General features: G+C 47.2%; 1 protein-coding gene and 1 long non-coding RNA gene across 4 annotated transcripts in view; one reads left to right on the top strand and one right to left on the bottom strand.

The window, feature by feature from the left end:
• The window catches only part of LOC120387292 (protein spinster homolog 2-like), a 155,143-nt gene extending 141,728 nt beyond the window's left edge, over positions 1–13,415 (top strand). For all 3 annotated transcript variants that reach the window (XR_005590108.1, XR_005590107.1, XM_039507783.1), the window contains 2 exons: positions 10,758–10,804; positions 13,000–13,415. Coding sequence is in view for 1 of the 3 variants with exons in the window: in XM_039507783.1 (XP_039363717.1) it covers positions 10,758–10,800 (43 nt within the window). In the remaining 2 variants the exon portion in view is untranslated. The remainder of the gene's footprint in view (positions 1–10,757; positions 10,805–12,999) is intronic.
• A 4,665-nt stretch (positions 13,416–18,080) lies between these two features.
• On the bottom strand, positions 18,081–23,896 carry LOC120387591. The gene is made up of 3 exons (XR_005590242.1): positions 23,834–23,896; positions 20,661–20,809; positions 18,081–18,301 (listed from the first exon to the last, which is right to left on the bottom strand). It is a non-coding gene; the product is annotated as an uncharacterized LOC120387591 (long non-coding RNA).
• Positions 23,897–25,287: the final 1,391 nt, after the last annotated feature.

Consider the following 25,287-nt stretch of genomic DNA (forward strand, 5'->3'; position numbering starts at 1 on the left):
CAAATTAATTTAAGACAAACTCATAAGAATTCTCCTTGATGATGAAGCTAGTTACCCACTTTAGAGGGATGTGATGTGCTCAGTGCTGGTTGTAGGTTGAGATTTTTCAAAGCTGACTTGGTGATTTACCCACACAACTCCCGTAAAGGGATCTTTGAGGATCAGTTCACCCACAGTTGGCATACAGCCACTTGCGAGCATCTGTTTAACAGTGCACAGCATCACCACAAACGGGCAATGTGTCTGATTGAAATCCCCCAAAGAATGGAACTTGTGTGGCTAAATCCTAGTGAGCTTTGCAGATCTCAAGCATAGTCCCTACCCAAGTAAAGTTAGGCTGTGATATTCTGAGAAGCCTATTGGAATTAGGAGTCCAAACCCACTGGAATTCAGTGGAAACTGAGCACCTAACTCCTCTGGGTTCCACTGCAAATCCCAGCCTTACACTCTAAAATAGAGCTGTTCGCATGGCACTATAACGTGCCCCATTCTCCCCCAACCTAGACAGGATGCACTCCTGACCCTGGAGAGCTTACAGTCTTAGTAAGATAAGACAACCAAAGAGTAAGATGCAGGGCCACAATTCAGGATCCTGGAGGATTACTGATGGAAAGGAAGATTGCATGAAGGGGAAAGGTTTGAAAGCAGGAGAGAGCCAAGCAGTGTGTGCTGGGGGCAGAACAGGATTAGCAGCACAAGGCTGAGGGTGGGGAACGGATACCAAAGGGAGTGGAAGAGCTGGAGGATTGGAATGTCGGGGAGACAGGAGTGGAGATGAAGGGGGGTTTATTAGTCTCTGCCATCAATGTAAAAAGCCAGCTTTTCTCCCCATTGCTTTAAACCATTTACCCAGCCACGATTCTGAACGGCGAAGGAAGCTGACAGATTCAGAAACGTGACCGTTTGGGATTAGGGGAGATGGGAACAGTAACTAGCTCACTGCAGTAGGCTTTTTCCACCATACAGCTGGGAAAAGACGGTCTTCTGTCAAAAAAGTGTCATGTTGTTTTACTGCTGTGATCAACCTGATTTCCTGCAGGTTATTTTGGAAGGCGTCCAAGCCTGGTTTGGTTGCCTCTGGCATTATTTGCTTTCAGACATGTTGGGCTCAGTAGTGAAGCCCTTATGGAGGTAAATGTCCTATGGCGTTTGAAATGCACCACTCAAGCTAATCAGCAGGTGATGGGAGCTTTGCTTGAGTAAGGCCTGAAAGACTGGGACAGCTGGCACTGGCAGTTATAACTGCATCCTAAACACAGGCAGGACTTTGACTCTCCAAGCCCATCAATTCCATGTGAGGACTAGTCACCCAAATGTCCTCTCCCGCAGCGGGGAACGTGAATACCTGATGCAGCTGAGAAAAGAAAACTCCGTAGGATGCTCCTAGTCAATTGTGTGATGCGCTGCAGAGGGGAGAGAATATTTTCCTGAGCTTGAATTGAGAGGAAGGGGAGACCTAAGAAATGGCCTGGTGCCCTCATCCTGGCTCTGCCACTAACTCCTCTCTTTGGCCTTAAGGAAGTCAAAGTTCTCCATACAAATCTGCCATCTGTAAAACAGGGATAAAGAGCATTTTGCCTGCCTCCCAAGCATTGTTAAGTATTTGTGTTTGCAAAGAGCTATGTAACTGTTGAGCGCTGTTAATCCTGATCTCTCTCAATAGATTATATACACTGCAGTATCATTGCAGAGGGACAGTTCTTGGCATACATAGGGGTTATAATGGATTTTGTATCTAGCTGGAAGATCCTTATGATTTAAGTGTGTACTAGGACAGTTTCTTTGCTAATGTTGCACTGGCACAGATATGAAATCCTATCAGATCACAGGCAGGTGGTTAGCATGGTGGAACAGGAGGCTGCCTTCCAGTCCAGGGACTTTCTTGACACAAGGAACCAGAAGAGCAAATTATGGAAAACCTCAGCCTTGCTGTTCCATTTCCTGATGCCTAGCATCGTCATCTGTCATGGGATGAATATGCCACCATAGACTCTAAATACCTTGCCAAAGGACGGTAACGTTTGTTCATATAAAGAATGACATGTTTATGATTAAGGCAAGAGAATAATAGTGGGCTAATTTATACCTGGCATAACTGATATCAGTGGAGAAGCATGCACTTACACCCGTTCTGAATCAGGACAGTAGGCTTTAAATGCACAGTAAGGCAGACTCTACTGAGTTGTGGGGCTAGGTTATAGGGTACTCTATTGTCCCCACTAACAATGTCTGGAGGTGTGACCCAGACTGCACCCACTAGTGAAATGAGGCCACAGTTGTTTCCCCCAATGCTGGATCAAAGAGTGCTGTAAGCACTGGACTTCAGTCCAGTGTAAGTGATTTCCAACATCCTAGTCAGATCCTGATCAGACTGTTAGGCTGAAGGAAGGGGTACATTCAGTCAGGCACTCAGGTCTCTCTACATGCTATTAGATCAGACAATAACAACAGATGTTACCACGTTAGCTGGCTGTCCTTACCTGCACCCTCTGGACTATACAGGAGAGAAATATCATGGATGAGGTACATTCTTAACCGAATTGCATCAAAAAGTGGAATCTTTAATTATCTGCAGAGGCAGATGGGAAACAGAGTTTAATGTTGCATCCACAGGACAACCCTTCCTCACTTCCACTCAAAACAAAAATCGTCCTCCTCCCATACTGCAATTCATTGATCAGGATGAGCCCATGTCAAGCTTGGCGCTAGAACTGTTGGCTGTGAGGCCAGAATGCTTCCACTGGAGCTGTACTGTCACCAAGGTAGAATTGTCCATGCACAGAGAAACTTTTTGTCAGCAGGTTTTGAAGGATTTAGAGATTTTCAGCTTCAATAGCACTTTCTAAAGGTTCACATTAGCCTGCTGCCCCAGAGGAGTATGATAGGCTTATCTTTGAAGTTAATTTCCTTCCAGGTCCTTGATACCTAATGAGTGCTGTTAACCATTTATCTTCAAAACCGTTCGCCTGCTGCCTGAAAAATAGAATGGAAAGTTATGGATTCTTTCCCGCCCAATTCCAGTCTTATCCCTCTCTTAAGATCTTTGTAGCAAAGGAACAGAGAGAGTTGGCTTGCATTTCTACCTCTAAGTAAATATGCTTAGTACCTGAATTAAATATTGCAGATGGAAAACTTGAATGGAGTCTGTGCAGCTTTTAGGGACAAAGTTGAATGAAGAGGGAAAATACTACTGTACGTGGTTACTGAAGCCATTCAATAAAGCCATTGACATATAGGGAGAAATAGTGGATTTAAGCCAATTTATTTCTTAGGGCAGCTGGCGGAGCACGTGACATCACCAGAATGAAGCTCAGCTCAGACTGTCGTCTCACCAAAGGGCTGTGCTTTTGTGAGATGGGCTACAGAATGCCTAGGATGAAATTCACCTCTGTGCTGAGGGCGAGCAGGAGCTCTGTGCGTTACTGACCTCCCACTTTAGCTCCCTCTTTGGAGGGCTGAAGTATGTCTAGCCCTTGTGCTGCCCATCTGCACAGAGGTGAATTTCATGGATAAGCAGTAGGGAGAGTTAAATAAAGTAACAATTCCCACCCCAAACCAAGCTACAGCCAGCTCCACTTGTTCATTAACATTTTTAAGCAGTCTAATCGTTACTGTCTTTTCCCTTGGCAAATTGACCTTTGCTGCATCAAACAGATCCTGTTCCTGAGAGGCTAGAAAAATCTGTCATGATGCATCAGGAAATTGTTACTGGATGGAATATTTTTAGCTATGCACTAACTCTCCATCTCCTCCCCCTGCAAATCATTGGGCTCCTCTCTCTGTTGCTGTATCATCACCATTCACCTTCCCTGCATTCTCGCTTGGGCGAGTTTTACATGGGCATTGCATTCAATGTACCAGGTCACCAGGAGCTTTGAAATCGAAGCACTGACCTTCTGTAGTGAGGTACACCACCATGCATGGTATTACCCTCCTCTGCACTGCTTGAGTATCTACACCGTATGGACCAAACTCCCAAAGTGCACTGGGGTCGGTGTAAAGCCAGGCAGGGGCTCTCTGGAAGCAGCCTCTGCTTTGGTGGTTCTCAAGTCCTGGTCAGGGCACTTATATGGCCCCTGTTGCCATAGTTTGAGGTCCTCACCATTTTGAATGGGGTTGACTCACAGCACCCTGTGAGGTAAAGAAGTGCCCTTTGACCCATTTTGCAGATGGGAAATTGAGGCACAGAGACACAGTGATTTGCTCATTATACAGGGAGTCTCTGGTGGAGCAGAAAGTTGAGTCTGAGTCCCAGCCTGGCAGCCTGACCACTGGACGGTCGCTCCTGCCTTGGGGATGGAAGGAGCTAAAGGAGGTGTTTGAAGGACTCTGTATGTTGTTGAATGGAAAAAAACGTGCAGCTGAAGCTCTGAATTGTTGAGCTAGAGGCTCTGAGCTGTCATTTGCCTATTGGCTAGAAGAGCCTGGCAACTGACATAAAGATGATGCGTTTCTGTGACCAATGCTTGTTCCCTGTGCAGCTGTGGCGAGAGCGCTCCGTGGGGAGCTGCTGAAGAGAACACCGTACAATAGACAGACAGCTGATTTGGTTTCTGTTGCTCCTTGGGCTCTTTAAAATTATTTTTTAAAGGAAATTCAGGGATTTTTCTGACTTGTTTCAATACTGGGCAGAACCTCTGAACGAACCTGGGCCCAGTAGACAGCTTGGCAACATCAGGTGAAACTTGTTGGATTTAACTGGGTCTGACTGACTCAGAGCCCTCCAGGGGACGTGGTGAAACCCAAGAGAAGTGTTGGTGTGAGTCCCTGTGCAGTGAAATTTCAGTTGGGCACAGTCTCCGTGACTGTGCTGTACAGACGTGCGCTTGTAATTTATGTGGAGGCTGAATGATGATGAGAGGCGGGAGCAGCTGTCGCTGCCTTGAGCACAGCTTGTGGGTACGAGCAGAGTTCTGAGTGAGCTAAGCAGGGTCAGCCCATGCCTAACAAAATCTGAATGTGTCTTTTAGTCCACGGCCACCTGTTTGTATCACAGGCTGGGACAGGATTTGCAGAACAACTAGCTTTAAATCTACTTCAAGCGTGTTTATGAAGTTGTTGATGTTACCAGATCAGTTGTGGAAACAAAACAGGCAGTTGACTCGGGGTGGGTTGATCAAAACCTTAACGTGCAGCTATCTCAGTGCTCTGCTTCTACAGGGACGTGCCCATTTCACATGCTCCCTGCAGTTACCACAATGGTAAGTGAGCTGGTTCCATGGCTCAGGTTTTTTCCTGTTGTATTCCTTGTTCAGGAAAGCCGATTAGAACCTCCCTTTGTAAATGGGGGGCAGGGAGGGGGTGCTGGTACTCTGCTCCACGGGGGGGAGCACTCCTCCCAGATTACATGGAGATTCCCACCCCATGCTGGGACCCATCTTCCTTCCCCTTTGAGTCTCTGCCCGCCTTCCTTCTGGATGGCCACAACTAGCAATTAGTCCCTTTTGGACTGTCGGGGGACTAAGCGGACACCATTGCCTATCCCCCTGGAATACAAGCCTGGTGTGTGCCAGTCCGAGATCAAGAAACCCAAAAGTAGACTCCTACCCTGGACATTCAGCCAGGGATGTGCACTGGGTACAGGCCCTTTGGTTAGTATGAGCTGAGCCATTGTACAATTAGCTCGTTCCGTTCCTCTGCCGATTCATAGGGCTTCCTTCAACATACGTATTCACTCTGCATTCCCACGAGACGAGGCGGCTATGAGTGGTGTATCCTTCGCCTCTGGTTTTGTCAGGCAGGTTCAAACAGTAGTGTTACAAAGTTAATGCTACGCAATTGACTCCATGAGTTCCGGTGCCTGGGTTCACAGACTGCTGGACTTAAATAGTGAACCTGCAGGCAATTGTAGTCACACTCGCACACAAGGCGGGGGAATGTTGCTAACTAAGCTCTGGGGCAGAAAAGCATAAATGCCCTTTAAGAAAAGTAACTGAGCAGATGAATTATCTCTAGCATTTAAGGAAAGACTTGCTTTTCATCATTTTTAAGGCATAAAGGACTATTATGGTCATCTAGTTTGACCTCCTATGTAACACAGGCCAGATAATTTCACCAACAATTCCTGCCTAACTTCTGGTTTAGCTATTGTGTATTGTAAGTAGTTCTGGTGGTTAACGGCCCTCCCTGTTTTAAAACAAATATTGTGCCTTATTTCTAGTCTGCATTTATCTAGCTTCAGCTCTCAGTAATTGGATCTTACGCCTTGGTCTGCTAGATTAAAGAACCCTCTGGTCTCAGAAATCTTCTCCTTAGGTAGGTTATTATATATATTCAAACAGACAAAAGCTTTTGAAAGCTGTGTTGGTGTTTATGAAACAAATAGTGACATTGGTGTTTTCTGTGGTGTTTTTGGGGAGGCTTGTGCTTCCCAAAGACTAGGTGAAATTCTCTTGGACGTAACTGGTGTCTGCAGAAAGGCACCATTTGAGTGGGACAGAAAGGTAGGTTTTTTGCAGATGTTCCTCTAGGCACATCACTTTTACAACCAGCAGAGGTTGGGCCCTGTCCCTCTCTGGAGCCACAAACACCAGAGAAGCAGGCAACTGATGTGAGTTCCCCACCTTCCCATGGGCAGTGGGGCTTGGGCTTCCAGCGTCCGCCCTAGGGTGGCAGGTTCTGGCTGTGGGTCTCTATCCCCCGGCTGCAGTCTAACCAACCCCCCATTGTCTCTGGACTCCACCACTTTCCTCAGCCCTCCATCACCCCTGCGCCCCGCTGCCTCCCTATCCACCTCTCTATCCAGGGCTTAATTTGTCGCCCAGCTTGTGCCAGAGCTGAGTAAGACTGCTGTGAAAAGCGATATTTGTATGTTTGTTAATATCACTTTTCACTGCCTCTCAGCTAGATAGTAAGTCTGCCATTTAAAGTGAAATTAACAAGCATACAAATATCAGTTTTTACAGCACTAGACTCACTAGCTAGCAAGTCTAAAAAAAAAAAATCAAAAAAGCAAAAGAAACAACAAAAAAAGACAAAATCATGCAAAGCACCTTATTTTGTTTCTGTTCTGTCCGGTAAAGACTAGAGACAGTTGTACATTATTTTTATGATGGAGTCAGCAAAAAACACTACTTAAATTACAATGATTTGGACATGTGTATGTACATATTTGTTTTTCCTAAAGTATTTTAGAAAAACTGTCAGAGCAGCTGCCAGCAAGAGTTTGTGGCCGCACTCTAAGGCCACCAAAATTTTTCTTGTGCGAACCCCTGCTCTAAGGGATGTTCTGCATGATGCCTCTATTTCAGTAGGAAATTGACCACAGAGAATTTTGTGTTTCAAATGGCCAGATACCTGTCCTAAAACTTAATGCCAACCTGCATTGTGTATGTCTGGGGCTCTAGCATTTTCACTCCAGTTGCAGTCAATGGAGATTGGGGGTTATGGAATTTGAAGGCCCTAAATCAGTGGTTCTCAGCCTTTCCAGACTACTGTACCCCTTTCAGGAGTCTGAGCTGTTTTGTGTACCCCAAGTTTCACCTCACTTAAAAACTACTTGCTCACAAAATCAGACAGAAAAATGTAGTTGCTCCCAAAAGTGTCACAGCACACTATTGCTGAAAAATTGCTTTCTCAGTTTTACCATGCAATTATAAAATAAATCAATTAGAATATAAATATCGTACTTACATTTCAGTGTATAGTATATCGAGCAGTATAAACAAGTCATTGTCTGTATGAAATTTTAGTTTGTACTGACTTGTGCTTTTTACATAGCCTGTTGTAAAACTAGGCAAATATCTAGATGAGTTGATGTATGCAGAGGTCTTCCAGGGGGTCCCCCCAGGGGTGTGCGTGCTCCTGGTTGAGAACCACTGCTCTGAGTATTGTGAAGGTTGAGGAGGTTTTGCTGTTAACATCACAGGGCAAAAGGAACCCTGTAAAGGGATTTTATTGCTGTTCATAAGTGAACTAATGTTAGATACAGAAAGCTGTAAAAATTGGGGCATTTATTTCCTAATATCCCTCTCTCCTTGTAGCAAAACGATAGCTCTAATTTGGGTACTGCGAAAAGAGGTATTTTGAAAATGTGTCGGATACTAAAACATGCGCACTATAGATGTAATCAGTGCATGAAACATACTGGTCAAAGGATTGGGGAAGCATTGACAAATATCACAGTCTCATCCTTGCTAATGGCCCTAGGTACTAGCTAGCAGTTGTGTTCTCTCCCTTCTGCTCCTCCTCAATTCAGTCAGTGATACTGCAGCCTACAGTTTGGGAAGTCACAAGCACAGGCAGGGTAACATTTTCCAAAGTGCCTCCAGCCCTTTGGAACCTACATCCCTTGGAAAGTCAAGGGGACTTGGATTTCTAATTGTCTAAGTCACTTTTGAAAGGGGCAGCTTGACTCCCAAGCCACTAAAGACCCTTTTGAAAACTTTAGCCTAAATGAGGACAAGAGGAGTGGGCCGCTAGAAAGGGAAGGTTTGCCTGAACCTAGGGAAGGAGATGATGTGGTTCTCCGCTAGGATTTTGGCAGCAAATGCTGTTTGAGAAGCTGAGGCAGGGACTGTCCCATATTATGTGTTTGTATAGCTGCTAGCATGATAGATAAATCTTGGGGTGCAGTGGGTAGTGCATTGGCTGGCCGGGTCACTGTCTGGATTAAAAGGGAAATTGGAGGATAGCCTTTTTTAAACTGCCCAGCCTCCTTTCAGTGAGGCTGCTGCATAGAGAAAATAACCCATAAAAGGTCACAGCAACTGTATATTAAATTAGCTCTTTTTCCTACAGAAGTTTCTATGTTAGGCATTGCTATGGATAGAACAAAATTAGATCTGTTTTACAACCTTGAATATTTAATACATAATTTCAGAGCATGTAGTCTAATATTAAAGAGATGGCTCTATGAATAGTTTGTAATTATAGATACTGTCACAGATCATGAAATCTGTTTGATCACATCTAGGAGAAATATTTGGGTTTTCTAGATGGAAGAAATTGGGGGTGGGGACATGGACTCATTTGTGACTGGTGGAGATAACAGTGAAAACAACCGGAAAAAAAGGTGTCTCCCACCAATTTCGGTTCTTAAAAGGCAGTTTGGAAGATTTTCCTTCCCTGTGAGGAAATAACAGAATGGTTCCCATCTCCCTCCCTCAGGAGAAAATAGCACAGTTTAGGAACAGCTGCTTAGTCAGCAAATATTCCCAAACGGGCAGTGACAAACTCTTCAACATGGGCTTATCACTCTTAGACCAGTGGGACCCCTCAGGTCTGGGATACTCCTCCAGCATCCTGGCAGCTCAGGTCTGGGGGGGACATTTTACTACCATTGGAAAAATTTGGAATTAGCAGCATTTTGGCCCTTATTCCCCCCCCCCCGCCTTTTGGTAAGTCTTCACTGCTGACCTTCCGGTGCCTCCTGGGCATTCTGATGAAATCCAAGGATACTTAGGATGTAGGTGGGCAGCACAGCAGCCATGTTCTAGCCAGCTGTTCCTAGCAGATTAGGCAGAAACCCCCATGAAGGAGGGATGATCCAGTGGGTAAGACGTGAGGACCTGGGTTCAGTTCCCTCCTCTGCCACAGACTTCCTAGGTGGCCTTGAACAAGACACTTAATCTCTCTGAGCCTCAGTTCCCCATCTGTAAAAGGGGGTAGGGGGGTAATAGCATTGCCCTACTTCACAGTGGAGCGTGAGGATAAATACGTTAAAGATGGAAATGCTCAAATACTATGGTGATGGGGGCCATAGAAGTACCCAAGATAGACAGGGAGAAGATACATTTTAACCCTTCACATACTGCACATAAGCAGCACAAGCGGTGCACTCTGAGGGCAGGTCTACACTAAGGGCGGGGGTCGAACTAGGGTACGCAAGTTCAGCTATGTGAATAGCGTAGCTGAACTCGAAGTACCCTAGTTCGAATTACTTACCCGTCCAGACGCCGCGGGATCGAAGTCCGCGGCTCCAAGGTCGACTCCGCCACCGCCGTTTGCAGTGGTGGAGTACCGGAGTCGACCGGCGCACGCGGGGAGTTCGAACTATCGCGTCCAGATTAGACGCGATAGTTCGAACTCCGAGAAGTCGAACTCACCGCGTCGACCCGGCAGGTAAGTGTAGACTAGCCCTGAGTGTCCCTGGTACACCTGCCAGCAATGCACATGCAAACTCTGTGATGAGAATAAAGCACTGGCAGAATTAACCTGTTCTGCATAGCTTCAGAATGAGTGACTGGTTTAGATCTGAGCCCGGTCTACACTACAGTTACATTGACTGGGACAGACAACAGGGCTGTTGAGCAGAAGTTGCACAGTCTGGTGGATTAGATCTAGCCCCGAGAGTCTTTCAGCTCCAGTGATTGAAAGACGACTTTTCTTTTTTAACTAACCTTTATCAGTGGTGGCTGTTTACATTTATGTTGTCAGTCAAAAGGACACCAAGCAACCGCTACTGCACAAACAGCCTTGTTCCCTGCTTAGGGAAACAATTGCCACATTTCTGAATGCCTTTGGAGGGTTGCCAGGTTCTTGTCAATTAGTATCAGTGGCATTACTTTGTGTTCCAGTGGTTGTCAGAATTACCATCAGACGCTGTGTTTGCAGTGCAGCTGCTAATGAACACTAGCTTCCTATCTCTTTAGAGACTGAGCACTCTGAAAGAAATAACAGACGCACTGACAGTATGGACCGTGGCAATTCAATGCCAGGACAGTAGATTTTAGGTAGTGTTCTTTTGGCTAACTGATGCTCTAACACCTCCGTGGTGGTGGTTTATATCTGACATTTTTTTCCATCCCTCCATCCAGGGTGAATCAACTGATGATGCCACCAGCCTCTGTGAAAGTCTGAGACGGTGAGTGAGCAAAACCAACACACAATGTTTTTCTTAATGCCAATGGTGACTTGCGTGTGTGCTGGGCGTTGGAGAAGAAATGCCAGTTCCTGACACTGCAGGTTGGCAGAGGGATTGCACTGTGTACTAGGAGGTTTCCCCTATACATCTTCCAGGGAGCAAGGGTGAGGAACATGACAGAGTGCAAAGTAGGTGACTTTGGGTTCTGATAATTACAGCAAAGCAGCCCCAGCTGCAAACTCTCTCCATTTTACTCTATTTGCCCACCCCCAAGACCCTATGTTACAGCCTCCTAAGAGCAAATTCCACCTAATCCTTCAAAGCAAAGCCACATGAGATCTACCTCCAGCCTTGCTTACCCATAAGAGCAAAAACCCAGTGCATCAGATCTCTGTGACTCTTGCATTATTTTTGCCCGGAAGTAGTGATTTTATTGCAAGGGACTGAGGCATCTGAGAGGCCTGCGCAACCCCCTGTGTTTTGCATGGCCTGAGATGTAGTTTGAGAAGTAGATTTGTTGCCTTGATTACAATAAACAAACACGAAGAGGAAAGGGCCTATAAAATTCCTCTCAGCCCCCACCCACCTTCCCTGCTGTTAAACCAGCTCGTGTGCCACTTACCACCACCTTCATTTTCTGGTCTGGTGGAGAGTGGGGAGCTCTAGGTCATAACACTTTCCAATTTTGCAGCAACTGTTTTTATCGCTAGCCGCCAGTCACAGAACTACAGCTTGGAGCACAGGATAAACTCTTCCTGGGTGTTGACTGGGGCTACAATTAATTACGCAAGTTTAAAAAAGAGGAGATTTTTCTTAAACTAAGTGCACTGGGAGAATCCTCATGAAATAGCACAATTAAGAATGGCCTTTTTTGGGGACTGATGTAATACAATCTTGACTGCAGCAGATATGTTGCTTCTATGGGGGGGGAAACGTAGAATCTAAGCATTTAATAGGCAAGCTTATACCTTTTATGCGCCGGGCTGGGAGTTTAAATGGCATGAAGTTGGTGTTAATAGCTGCTTTTTTACATGGTTAAAGAATCATCAAAGACTGATTGCAAGACTTACTTATAATGGCATTAACATGTTTCCAATTAGAGCAGTTGAAAGGGAAGGGTCATATAGTGATGTAAAAAAAGGATTTCCCTACTCAACAGGGAATTCAGTATCAAAACTGCTGGTGCTACTTGCTTAAAATAAATTTGTTGCCTTTTACTCGCTTGACCCCTGCGGTGTGAAGGGAGGTGGTTGGGTTCTATTTCATCTCCATTAGTGGCAGAATTGCTGAGTTTTCCAATTGCAGAATCATCCTCAGCTTAGCCCTCAGACTGCAGGAGTGGCAATTTGAAAAGTTTGTTTTTCAGTCGTTTTCACATCAAATCTGCTCCATTTACAAATATACAGATAGTGTTTCTTTCTACGTTTTTCCTTTTCTTCCTAATTTTAGTGTAATTTTCCCAGTACTCCACGTCACCTAGTAAAATTTATTTTTTAGTCGTTGAGCAATTTAAGACACACGTACGCTCTTGTGCCCTCTAAAGACAAGTGTGAAGCTCTAATCTGAAGAGGAATAGTCACTGGAAAAACCTCAAGCTACGGCCAAGCATCTTTCTTGGATGTCCTGTGATACAGATAATGGGCTGATGGGAATGTCAAAATGTGCCACTGTTGTGTTTGCAGAAGGGTTAAGTGCACCTAGACTGCCACTCCCTTGTTTTTCCTACTGCCTATTCTTCATGTACTTGGCAATGATGTGGGTTACACAGCAGTAAATTACCAATGAACTTGCTAGGACAGAACTGGTCTACATGGCAGTGTAACTATTTTGGGAAGAGGAGTGATTTTTTTTTTTTTAAACCTCTCTAGTTATACCAGTACAAGCCCTAGTATAGCTCTAGTAAGGTGAGTACATAGTACCTTATAGTGGTACAACATTTCTCCCTGTGGGAACAGACTATACCAGTAGAACTGCACCCCGCAGTAGGCTGGTTGTACTGCTTTAACTATACCAGCATAATTAAAGCGGTACAACTTGCGCATAGATGAGGCCTCATCTGTTTGGATCGGCCTCTTGAGTGAAGACTAGGGCTTATTTTCCAAGCTCACGGGAAGAACAGAACCAGTGCCTGTCTTCATAGAGCCATACACAGCCCCTGTCACACTAATGACCCCCTCCCCCACTTTTATTCACAGTTGACATTATGGATGATGAAGGAAATGCTGTGTGGACTCCAGCTCCCACAACCACCACTCCAACCTCCTGCTAGGAAACTCCAGTACTGGACACAAGGAACAGTTCCAGCTCCGGGCTGCATTTGGAGTCTTATCGAGTGCTAAACTAATCACTTCACTCTAACCAGCTGCTGGGTCAGGGTCAAAGACAGGAATGGGGATGGCCTAGATATCAGCACTCCTAAGCCGAAGGATAGTGTAGGGTTTCCCCACATTGCTGAGTGTCCGAAGAGCCCACCACCACACTACCCCTGTGTGTGACTGTACATTGTGTATACAGTTTTAGGTTTAGCCAGTGAAGAAGTCTATGTTGCATACAGGGCAACTTCCGTCTTATTAAATGCTGCCAGTTCCGTTAGCCAGAGACTATGCTAGCTGGGGACCTTTTCTGTACATCACAGCTTTACAAATTGAAGGCTCAACCCAGATTTCTTTAATTATTATTTAAACAAGTCAGAGGATACTTTATCTTCATGAAAGACATTAAATACAACTCTATCAAATCTCTATTTTAACTTTGAGCATCTCGAAAGGCCCATGCACCTGTACTGGATGTGAAAGCTTCCACTATGTTGCAGCATCTATCCCCAAGAGGGCTCCAAGGGAACATTCAGAAAGTTATGGCACAGACCTTCCAGCAATCCTGCTGAAAGGAGTACCGGAGGAGCTAGCCTGGACAGCCGTCTCTTATTCCTGAGCAGCTGGGAGGAGAAATCTCTCCCTGCACAAGACGTTCTTTGGGATTGTTACAGAAGAGCCAGGAAAACCACGGTCAGTGATATCTGGTGGCTTCCAGTTTTGTTTAACACACTTAGTTTCAGTTCCAGGTAGAAGGTTTGCAGAATACCAAAATCCAGAGATTAATTGCTTTATGTGGAGTCTGGTACTGCTGCCCTGATGTGCCAGTGATGGTCTGTCTTTGTTTACATGCATATAATGTTCATTAGGCATGTTGCAAATACTAATAATTTTTTCCAGTATTTTCAGGCACATTTATGATGTTATAAAGCTTTGTTTCTACCCAACAATGCACACCCCATTTCCCCTCCCCACTATCCTACTGTTCTGGTTTGCTCCCTCCAATGGGAGCGACTATATTACTTAAGTTCACTTTGATCTTTACAGAAATGCAACTGGGATTTTCTTTAATACACTAATCTGAAGTGAGCCTCTCTTAGCTGATTTTGTTTCAACAAGGGGTCTTGTTTCATGCAGTTGACATTCGAGTATAAAGTTTATACTACACCAGCATGGAACATATTACAGCTGTGAGAGCAACAAAGTGCTAACAGCACCAGAAAAATATCAGATTGCCAAATCACCTTCTTTTTCTGTTTGGGCTTATACTTCTCTAAATTTACCTACATAGCACTGTAAAATGTACGTAGGCCTCAGACCCTTTCAAACTCTGACCAGGGCTAGATTGGAAACAATACTAAATTAGCATAGGCATTACCAACCCTGGGATGGTTTTAATAATCTCAAAAACACTGATTAGTTTATGCTGTCATTGGAGCCATTGATTAATGTCTCCTCCTTTCAAGCAGCCCTGCAGTGACTGATTACTTAATGCAGGTGTCATATATGCAGAGTCCACCCCAATTTAAAATGCTTCCTGTCTTTTCACTTCTGTGCTCTGCAGTGAAAACACAAGAGAGGGCAGATACTTCCAGTTAGCAGCCATCTGGTCAAAAACAGCCACATTAACAATATTCCTTTTAAAAACCAGACTGACCAGAAATATCTGTTGTTAATCCCCTTGGAATTAACAAGACCAGCTGTTAACTGTAGTTGGGGCTAGGAGGTGGTTTATCTGGGATAACCTACCAAAGGAATGAGAGCAATACAAGCCCTTCACGCCAGCTAACAGTAATGCTAGAGAAACTAGCAGTGCCTGGGTTACCTTAAATAGAGAGGTTAGTGACCCCTACTTGTGTGCTAAAACAAATCTCACACCATGTTGTTTTAATTTCTTCTAAACTGTGCCAATAAGGTTTAAAGGGTGGTTAGGTTTTGCTAGAGAATTCTATAGGGCACTTCCATATTTGTTTCCTCCTTATAGGATGCATCTGCAAAGGCTGCTTTTCACTAAAATACTCTTAAATGGCGGGTTTTGGTTTTTTTAAAAGTATTTCTTATAGGCTGAGTAAACAATTGGAGACAGAAGCCCCACTACTGGCCCATCCTCAGGAGAGCAGCAAATGCGCCACTAAAATAATAACCAAAGCAAGTTCAAAACAATGCTTCATTTCCCATCTCGTACTGTTGTTAACATTGCTTGGGGAAAATGTCAACGCTGCAGTCTGGCAGCAGAAGGCCTGAGTTAGAAACAAGTGAATTTTTTGTGCTTCTCATTAAGATGGTTGCTGTTAAGTTATGTAAAACAAACCACAATTAGTCACTTGATCTCAGAGGCCAAGGGAAAATTAGCTGAATTTCCTAAATTATTATTTCAAGTGCTTTGTCTTAAAAGTTAGAGCACTTCTCAAGAACAGGACTCAGCATTTACTGAGATTTTATTCCCATCAATTTGCAATGGAAAGAGAGCCAAAATACACCTTCATCTCCTTGGTAGGAAGGGCCGACCTCACTTCCTATGAAACAAGGCCCAGTTCAGCCACGATGTAAGCAAATGGAGAATTAGTTCCAGTCTGCCCCCCCACCAACGAGCCTTCACTGATTGATTGAATTCTTCTCCAGTTGGAGGACGAGACCTGGCACCAAGGAGGTAGAGCAGCAAGCCATGAGAACTAAGGGAGGGGAAGGAGCAGGGAATTTGGAATCCCCATACTAAGCCTGTCACTGCCCCGTTACAGACCATGATCCATGTTCAGCCACCTGAAGAGATGAAGGTATTTTTTGAGTGAGTTGTAGCTACATATTTCTATTCCAGGATGGAATTTTTCAAGCGTTGTTCTATTAGAGCTTCTATTAAATATTTATTCTCTTAGAAAGAAACCAGATAATTCGGATAAAGGGGGTCAGGCAGTAACAAAGCTCTAAGTCAAGTGAAGCTTTCCAACCACCCTCAGAAGAGAGGTTTGAAAACACTAAAGAGGAGGTGGCTGGGTACAACCTACCTTCTGCTGTAACAGTCTGGGTGTCTGCTAGTGCCCGCTCCCTCTTGTGAGGCTGCATATTCCTGTCGACAGGAAGAGTGGGGGGGTCCAAGCCCAGCTCTGCCACTTGGACTGCAGGCAAGTCACTACGTCTCTGCTTGTTTCTTCAGCTGTAGACTGGAGAGACTGAGGCACTGTATCAATGAATATGCTCTTCCCTACCCCCATTTCAAACATCCAATTCCAGTATTCTGGTGTTACCCTGCAGTACTAGACTCATCCTCTCCCACATGCAGAGTTTACTAGGGCAGGGTCTCTAGTTGTTAGTTTTGACAAAGCCATGATGAGTTTTCCCCACAGAAATGCCTCAGGAGAAGTCATACAGAAACGGAGAATGTGGTGAATCACGTTTTGCACCACAATCCAAATTGTTTAATGGGATCTTGTCATTTAACAGCTCGAACTGTGGACTTATTATTTAACACACACACAGCAAAAGTTTAGCCTTGCCTTGTGTGTAGCTGCAGTTGCTGGCATAATGGGGAGAGAAGGTAGAATGGTAGATCCTTTCATTTCTGTACAGAGAACTAGCTCAATGTACCCGTCTCTGAAATCTGCAGAGAGGTGGGTTTTTTATGAAATCACTTCCACAGTGAAGAGAAAGCTTTAGCATAAGCAGCTCCACAATCCTACCTTTTGTGGCCTATCAACTCCGCTTGAAAACACACCCCAGTGTAAGTATTAGAGGGGCCATAATTAAAGACCTACCTTAAGGGACTTCATGTATTAGCAAGGCTGGGGTTGATTAGCTGTAAGCAAAACATGGTTCAGTACATTAGACTTAAGTCTTTAATTTAAATGGTTCCTGGGAACATCTGTATGGCCACTGTCCTCTTACTCCCCCGGCTCCCTAAACAAACTGCATTGTTGATAACTAGGGCGTAGTCTAGTAAACCCTCCTGTCCCCCCTTAGAGCAGGGAAAACAATCAGAATGGAAGGTGGGGTTGGGGCCTGCCTAACTCTCTCCTTCCTTCCTATACGCACACAGCACCTGAGGCGAGGTGGTCAATGCTACTGGCAAGCAGACACTGTACCTTTTGTCCAGGTGTAGCCCGCACTACTGTTAAGTCCATCCTCCTCCCGCAGTGCTCCTCTGAAATCCCTAATTTCAGCACCTGTGATGCTTTGCTGCAAGATACCTGCTCCCTTAGTGCAATTGTCTCTGGTTACTCTGCCATATTAAGTGTAATGGTTGGTGCTCTGCATGAATGGCTGAGGTAGAGTTTACAGAGAGCTGGGGAGGCTGCAGGGTGCCTTCAGCAAAACCAGATGGTTACAGCAGATTGCAAGAGCTTCCTTATACTTCACTTCATCTTAAAAGCATTTTACCTCGTGCCAGTGCAACCTCCACGGGAGCTTTTGCACAGCAGGAGGCAAAACTGAGGGCAATGGGGACAAGACAGCAACTAGACACTTATTAACACTGCAACCACATCCAGTAAGTGTTCACATCCTATAGCCTTTACTCACATAGCTGGGTTTGGTAAAAGCTACACCACTGCTTACCTGAGTGAAGCTTGAAGTACTGGGCCAGCATCCTCTAATCTCAGTCAAACCTCAGGGTAAGACAAAAATAAACTCTACGTAGACTGGAACGCTAAGGCTGTCTCACTCCCCCCCCCCCCCCCACCCCCCAACATCCTAGTTATTTGGTTTCTCCTCTATTTGCTTTATTGTTTTGTAAACCAGCACTTGCAATCACTTTTACTATGTGATGTATGGGAGTATATCGTATGTTTTCTTGTTATACAAGGCAGGAGTATAAAATAGTTTTCTGATTTCTTTCAGAAGCAAATGGCTATTTTATTTTTTAAGAGCAACCGATTGTCAATCTCAGAGTATAAAGAGAAATAAAGCCAAATCTTTACCTTTATGTAAATTAAGAAATAAAAGTATTTAAAACATACCTCCGGGCTTCTCGTCTGTGTCGCGGCTCCGGCCTCCAGGCAGGCAGCCAGAACAGCTGCAGGCTCTGACTCAGGCACTGCTGGTGGTGCCATTGCAGTATGCTGGGGTGCCAGTCCCAGAGAGATGCTCAGGGCTGCCTTAGATTGAAAGTAGAGCTGGATAAGAGTGCAGTGGTTACAGCAGCTCCCAGTGGGAGAATCTCTGGCTGGAGTAGCATCAACCTTTTCTTAAATGGCTGAAAGGAAACACAGCGGGGAGGAGAGCTCAGGTGATGAGTAAGGGGGCTACAGAGCCTCTTCAGGCTGCTGGTAAACAGTGTTCAGCTGGTGACCCGTGCAAAATCAGTGCTCTCAGTGGAGGGTTGTCCAGAGACCAGGCACTCATCTGCCTCACAAAAGTACCACCTCAGGCAGCCTCAGCACAGGGCTCCAGGTTCGAAGGACCCCAGAGACTGAACGGCCCCATAGTGCAGCAATGGGTGGAGCAGCACGTGGGACCAGAGCTGGGGGAGGTGCAGAAGAATCCCAGGGGTGGATCTGTTCTGTGGATAAAGGACTTCCATCTCCAGGGCTGCTGAGGCAAAACCTTTCACTGGTTTTAAGGAATAGCTCCAATTTGTCCTGTGGATGAGAGTCACAAAAAGGGGGCTGAACTTATCAAGAACCTAAAACCGGTGACACATTCAGCTGAACTACACAGTGGGCGCAACTCTCCTGGCAGCACCCAGCCTGAGTGGCTGGGCTGGGCAGGAGAAGATACCCAGGTGGTGGGAGTCCTCCCCCAGCCCAAGAGGAGTGATGTTAGCTCCAGTGTTCCTCACACAGCACCAGCAGAGGCTGACGCGCTGCCAATCCCACTGCACCCTACTGTGCTGTCAGCCCTTGTGCCAACCAGGGAATGCAACACAAATGCCAGCGCCCCTTCCCTTTGTGCAGAACAGCATAGGTCCCATTGGCAGGGCAGCTTCGTGGCATAGGACTCGCCCTTTAAATACAGTAATTTCCTGTTGGCAGAGAGCAGCAGGCATTCAGCTTGATCAGACTGTGCCAATGATTTGATGAAGCAAATTTTTATGCATTCAGATGCTCCTGCAGTTGAACTTGGCGCCTCAGCAGTGTTTGCCCAGTTAGCTGGAAGCCAAAGCTCCCAGCATGGCTCTCCTAGTCACGTGTGTGTGTGTGGCTGTGGCAGGAGGTACATGGTGCTCTCATTAGCAGGCCCTGCACCCCAGTCGTGAGGAGACTACAATTGGATTAGACACTGCACCTCAACTCCTCTCCTTTACCCTGTTAGTTCAGTCACTCCTTTTCCCTTCTGCTGCTGGCCCTGAAGGGCTTTCCAAGGCATTGATTGAGGGCTTTTGCAATAAGACATGCAGACCACAGCCCAATTTACTGGATTACTCCTGGTACAGAGACCCAGGGTCCTGAGACCTGCTGAGCCACCTGCAACTCACGCCGCCTTCAATGGAGGGCAACGCTCCTGCGTTGTGAATGGGATCTGCTGAGGAAACACCAACGGGCTCTTTCTCTGGGAGTCCAAGTCTCATTCACAGAGTTCCTACTCGCATTATGAATGACTGTCATTTACTACATCCGTACAGCAGCTAGCACAACAGGGACCCAACCACACTGGCCTCTAGGCTCTACTGCAATACACATTTCACTGCAAATGACTCCAGCCTCCTGTGTTCCCTAGCAAAGCCCTTTGCTAAGAACTCTGAGTAGTTTTCAATGAGTGAGATATTCTAAGTGACAATTAAACAAATGCCTTAAGGAAGGGAGGGTGTTAAGCTTCCCTCATCCCTCTCCACAATTACCAGCTGCTGCACAAAACATCAGTCTGCACTGGTGGCAATACCAATTACAGTATACAGGGGAAAACTCTAACAGGGATTTCTCAAGGGTTATGAAGTCACTCAGTATGAATTGTAATACCTGAGTCTTATTTGTTCAGTTAGCGAGGTAGACAGATGCAGAGAGAGAGAGAACAGGCTCCACACAATGAAGAGCCCAGGACACCAAAGTGTCTTGCTTTGGATGCTTCAAAACTGATCCAAAATGTTCCCTTCTCCTGCAGCTCAGCACCAGTCCTGAACTACTTCTTCAATCTGGCCACTTCCTGCAGCAGGCCTCCCCCGGGGACTCAGACAGACCCTGCATAGCCCCTTAGCTCTGGGGATCACGGCACAAGGCCTCAGATTGGCTACGCCTGCTCTAACAGGCCAGTCCCCAGGATTTCTTAGAGATGCCTAAGCTGGCTTTAGCTTTTACTAACAGAGTCTTGTTCTCTATCCCTAGGGCTTCTCTATTTCAAAGGTTAACCCTTTGAACACTGTACACGTCAGTATCAACCCTGATTACACAAAGGTCCTGGCCAGCGTCCCAAACCTTTGCCCAAACTGGGCCTTGGGATAACAGCGCTGAAACCCTGGCCCTGCTGAGTTTAGGAGCTCCCCAGAGCACCTCCACTCTTTGCTTTATCGGGAGCTTCATTAAGCAGGGTGCAAATGACTAGCTAGCCCCAGGGCTGAGACTGAGATGCTGGAAGCATCTGCTAGGATTATTCCCAATTTCTCTAGGAAAAACACTCACCATTTTCCACGCTGCACTCCTGGTTAAAATGTTTCTGAACTAGCAGGTCATATTTGTGTCCTCATCTCTCTGTGCCTCCTCCGGGTTGGTTTCACAGCAGGGCTGGGCCTGGCCCAGCGCAGTCCGTACACAACTGACAACTGCAGCAGCTGAAAACAAATCAACACCTTACTGTTAGTTTCTTGGCAGCCAAGAGCAATCCAGAAAGAAGTTCCAGTTATCCCTGGAGGGATTTGAGCCTTTGTGCATGTAAAATAGCTGCATTGTTCTTGGCTATGCAATGAGCCTTTGTGCATGTAAAACAGCTGCATTGTTCTTGGCTATGCAATGCCACTGCCCCCACCCTGCCCAAAATGCTATGCCATCCACCTGCCGCTACTCCACTTTGGGTGACACGCACAGTCTTGAATGCTGTTGCATCTGCTGCCATGTGCTTTCCCTAGGAGATGTAAACACCATTTCTTCATTTAAACAAACCAAGCACAAGCAGCTGCATAGTTAATGAATGTGTGCATCACCCTGTCATTAGGACCAGGAGTGTACTGGCCACAGAGGGTTTGTTAAAACCCACAACTTGTATTTCCATGTAGCTCACCCCTCCACCCCCAGCCCAGTGAGGAGCGTGACATGTCCTGGATGCAAAGGAAAATGCCACTGAACTAAGAATTTTGGTTCTTTGAGGTAACCATCCCCACTGAAGTGCTGCTCACATTTCACAGGCTCTGCCAGCATCACCCCCACCTGTGCTGGCTCCATGCAACTCCTTCAGTCACAGCTGGGGAACCCTGCCCATCGCAGCTACCGTGGTGCAGATGCTCCCACAATGCTCCTGTCGCTCACCCTTCAATGATCACCCTGGGGTGTTTGACACATGGATTTTTAATCTGCTTCACTTCGCTAATGGGGGACCTCCTTACCACCCCCAGACTCGTTCCTGCTGCATCAGCCCTCCTGTGCTGCCTCACTCCATGCATGGCTGGGAGCACAAACTTCCTCTCTCCTCTGGCTCCCATTCACTCTTTTTTGTTAAAATTCTCCAGCAGGACTTGAACCTGCAGTTCTGACAGGGAGTACAGTGACCAGATGTCCTGATTTTTATAGGGACAGTCCCGATAGTTGAGGCTTTTTCTTATATAGGCGCCTATTACCCCCCACCTCCTGTCCCGATTTTTCACACTTGCTGTCTGGTCACCCTAAAAGGGAGCTCCTCATGGAATCACCAGTCCCTAGTGCCCCAGGACTGGGCAAACCTTCCTCCACAGGGTCTTGTGGGGAGGTGGAGGCAGCCACTGAGCATGCTGGGAGATCGACACTGGCCCAGAAACACCAGGCAGGTCGTCACCTAACCATCACTTCAGACAGAAGTACCATGAAATGACTTGCCTAAGGCAGAAGCGGAGCTGGGAAGGGAACCCTGCTGCCCCAGCTTCTGGTGCCCTGCTCCAACCACCAACCCACTCCCTGCAGTCTAAGGCAAATACACTGGGAGGGCAGCTGTAGCTTATCTTTCCTGCGCTGTCTTCAAACCCCCAGCCCAGTTACTCCGCACAGCTGCTGCTCTACATAATTACTTACTACAGATCTGTTCGTCTCCTTAGTGAGTCCAGATCCCCGTGTGATTTTATTGCTTGCCAAAGTAGCCTGCAGCACTCACCCCATTATACTCTCAAGGCTACTGAGTTTCTCTGCCTGGAATTGTTGAAACACCGATAGAAAGAAAAGCCTTAATTAAAATCAACACCTCGTCTGTCTCCTGAAAACTGGGCGATGGACAGGACATGAAACCACGTGAAACGAAGCCTTTGCAATTGTTGAAAGGCACAACTAAGTGCCGGGGAAACAAGATTGGACTTGGTGGATTAGTAAACACTTTCTATACACTGCACATCAAAGCCAGGCTCCGCTAGGCAGTGTAATAGGCAACAGAGTTGTTATCCTAGCACAACGGCCTGGGTGAACCCACAAGGATTTTCTGCCCCCATCCCAACTACACAATCTCCAAGACTAAGGCCATGTCTACACTAGAGAGCTTAGAGTGGCACAGCTGTACCAATGCAGCTGTGCCGCTGTCAGATCTCGTGGAGCCGCTCTGTGCCGACAGGCGAGAGCTCTCCTGTTAACATGCTAATCCAGGCCCGCCGAGCGGTGGTAGCTATGTCGGCGGGAGAAGGTATTTACACCCTTGAGCGATGTACGTTTTGCCGACATACCTGATAGTGTAAACATGGCCTTAAACATACTACAACCGCGCTACACTTCACACAAGCTCTTCTGTTACAAACCAGATTGCCCTAGTCAGAGGCCAATGCCTAACACCGCCCAATTGCAATCCGCTCCATCCCACAGACAGAGGCAGATGAACATCGCGGGCACAGGCATAGAGACTTAGTACCTCTCCCTTCATTGGCCTCTTCCTCACTAGGAGGAAATGCCCAGCTAGGTCCAGAGTAACTCAACCAGCCTCTGTGGTATTATGCTACATTTACCACCAACCGGTCAGAGTCCAACATTTCTGTTCTAGGAGAGGCCTCTGCCAGGGCAGGGCCCCACAGTGCCAGGTGCCAACGACAGGCCCTTCCCCTTTGGGGTCTAGGTGCTAAAGCCACCGCAACAGAGCAGAATTTGGCCCTATGTATTTCTGCCCTGTCGTCCCTTGCAAGAGCGATGGGGAGTCTCCTAGAAACACTTCAGTGCTGCTAGGAGCGATTTGATCTCCAATCCAGCCAGCCACTGAAGAGCAACGCTGGCCCTTGTTCAAAACACGCCAGGCTCTTGTTCACCCACTCTGTACCTGGGGGACACACACATGGGGTCCAGGCCTGAAAGGCACCGAGTACCAGCGACCCTCCACTGAAATCAATGGGAGTCGCTGTGCACAGCACCTTTTAGGATCAGGCCCACAAGGAGGCTCCCGGTCAGGCCGCAGAATCCACACCCACATACAAACGTGCCTGTGTAAAAACAGAGTCCAGTACAACACGTGCCTGGCTCTGCTCCGGGCTCGTCGCAGCCAGCAGACCAAGTTACGGGAAGGCTCATTTTAACTGCAATCAGGCGCCTGAACTGCTGCTTAAAATACTGGCCATGGGCAGCTTTTGAAGCACGAGGACAATGAGCCGGCTCAGCCAGACTCCACCCCTCACTCCCCTTTTCAGTGCCACCCCCACACTCACCTGTGCTGCCAGCCCGTGTGCTGCTTCATTCCCAAGATCTGCAGCGGGACCGATGGCAAATCCCAATCCCCAACAGTGGCAGGTTCCTAAAGGAGAGAATAAATCAGCAGTGGATACAGACACAGCTTCAAACCCCTCTCAGTCCCATCTAGGGCATCGGCAGATGATCAAACAGGCCAGGCCCTGACCGCCAGGCACTGCATTTGCACAATTTATCACCAGTCATCTCTTCCAAGGAGTCTGGAACGGCATCTGAAGCGTGGGGCCCTTTATTAGGGCAGAGGCTTTGGAAGGTGCTGGCCCCCCCTAATTCCAGGAGGCAGAGGGTGCCCTGTGTGTCATCACCCTGCTCTGAAGTTTAGGCATATGGAGGTTTGGGGGGGGGTTTTGGGCCATATCCCCCGGTCAGGGAGACAGGGCTCACAGACGTTCCGCAGGCTAAGCCGGTGGCCATTTCAGTCCCTCCAGGAACAGCCATGGATAAGTTACCAGGGACCCTTCAAACCCTAAAAGCAAGTGGTCTTGGAAGTAAAGCCTGAGTAGCTCAGTCCGACCCTATCTAGTCAGAATTCCCTCGGGCGGGGTGAGCAGCAGCTGTGCCCGTGCAACCCACAGGGGAACATGTGTTGAGGTCCCCGCTGTGCCGATCCACAGAGAGCAGGAACCGCCCCAGCTCCAGAGCCACAGCTCTTTAGCTCCAGCCACAGCCGCTCCTGCTTTCGGTTCGATCCTCAGTGTGTCGGCCACCAAGGCAGCCAGCACACAAGCACTGGCCAGGCAACATGGCTCAGCCACGGCTTTGGAGTGAGGCTCTAGACGGGCCATTGGCAGGGACTGATCCCGGCCCCCTGGATCTAAGAGCATGAGCCTGTTCGCTACTTGAGCGGCAGCAGCCTCTTCAACCTCTGTGCACAGTCCAGAGATGGACAAAGGCGCACAGTGTATTCACTAGCAGGGGATACAGAAGTTTCCCTTCATCCCACTGCGCTAAGAGGCTGAGCCCAGGCCTGCGGGAGCCTGCTCCACCTCCTGCACCAGCCACGGTGTCATCAAACCTGTCAGCGTCAAGCTCCAGCCTCTCTGCTGAAGCTGGCGATCAGCGCCAGGGTCCGCGTGACTCACGTCATTGGTGACTACAGCTCTGCGCCACCTGAAGGCGGCTCCTGCCCTCCTGGAGCTGGGCAGACCGGCTGTTCCTTCCTCGGTGCACTGGGAGGAGAAAAATCACTCACAACCTCTCCTTACAGAACAATTGGCATGCAAAGGGGGTGTGGATTCACCATTCACTGAAACCTTCCCCCCACCCCCACTGTAAAATCCAAACCAGGAGATGGGGGCATAACATCAGAGGAGGACCCCCCCCGAAAGGGATGTTGTGGCCTGGTATGAATCTCAGGGATCTCACTCCTCTGCCGTTGAGGCTGGTGCCAAATACTTCCATGGAACGCAACCAG

This window comes from Mauremys reevesii, linkage group 20 (assembly GCF_016161935.1).
Source record: "Mauremys reevesii isolate NIE-2019 linkage group 20, ASM1616193v1, whole genome shotgun sequence".
Classification (NCBI taxonomy): Eukaryota; Metazoa; Chordata; order Testudines; family Geoemydidae; genus Mauremys; species Mauremys reevesii.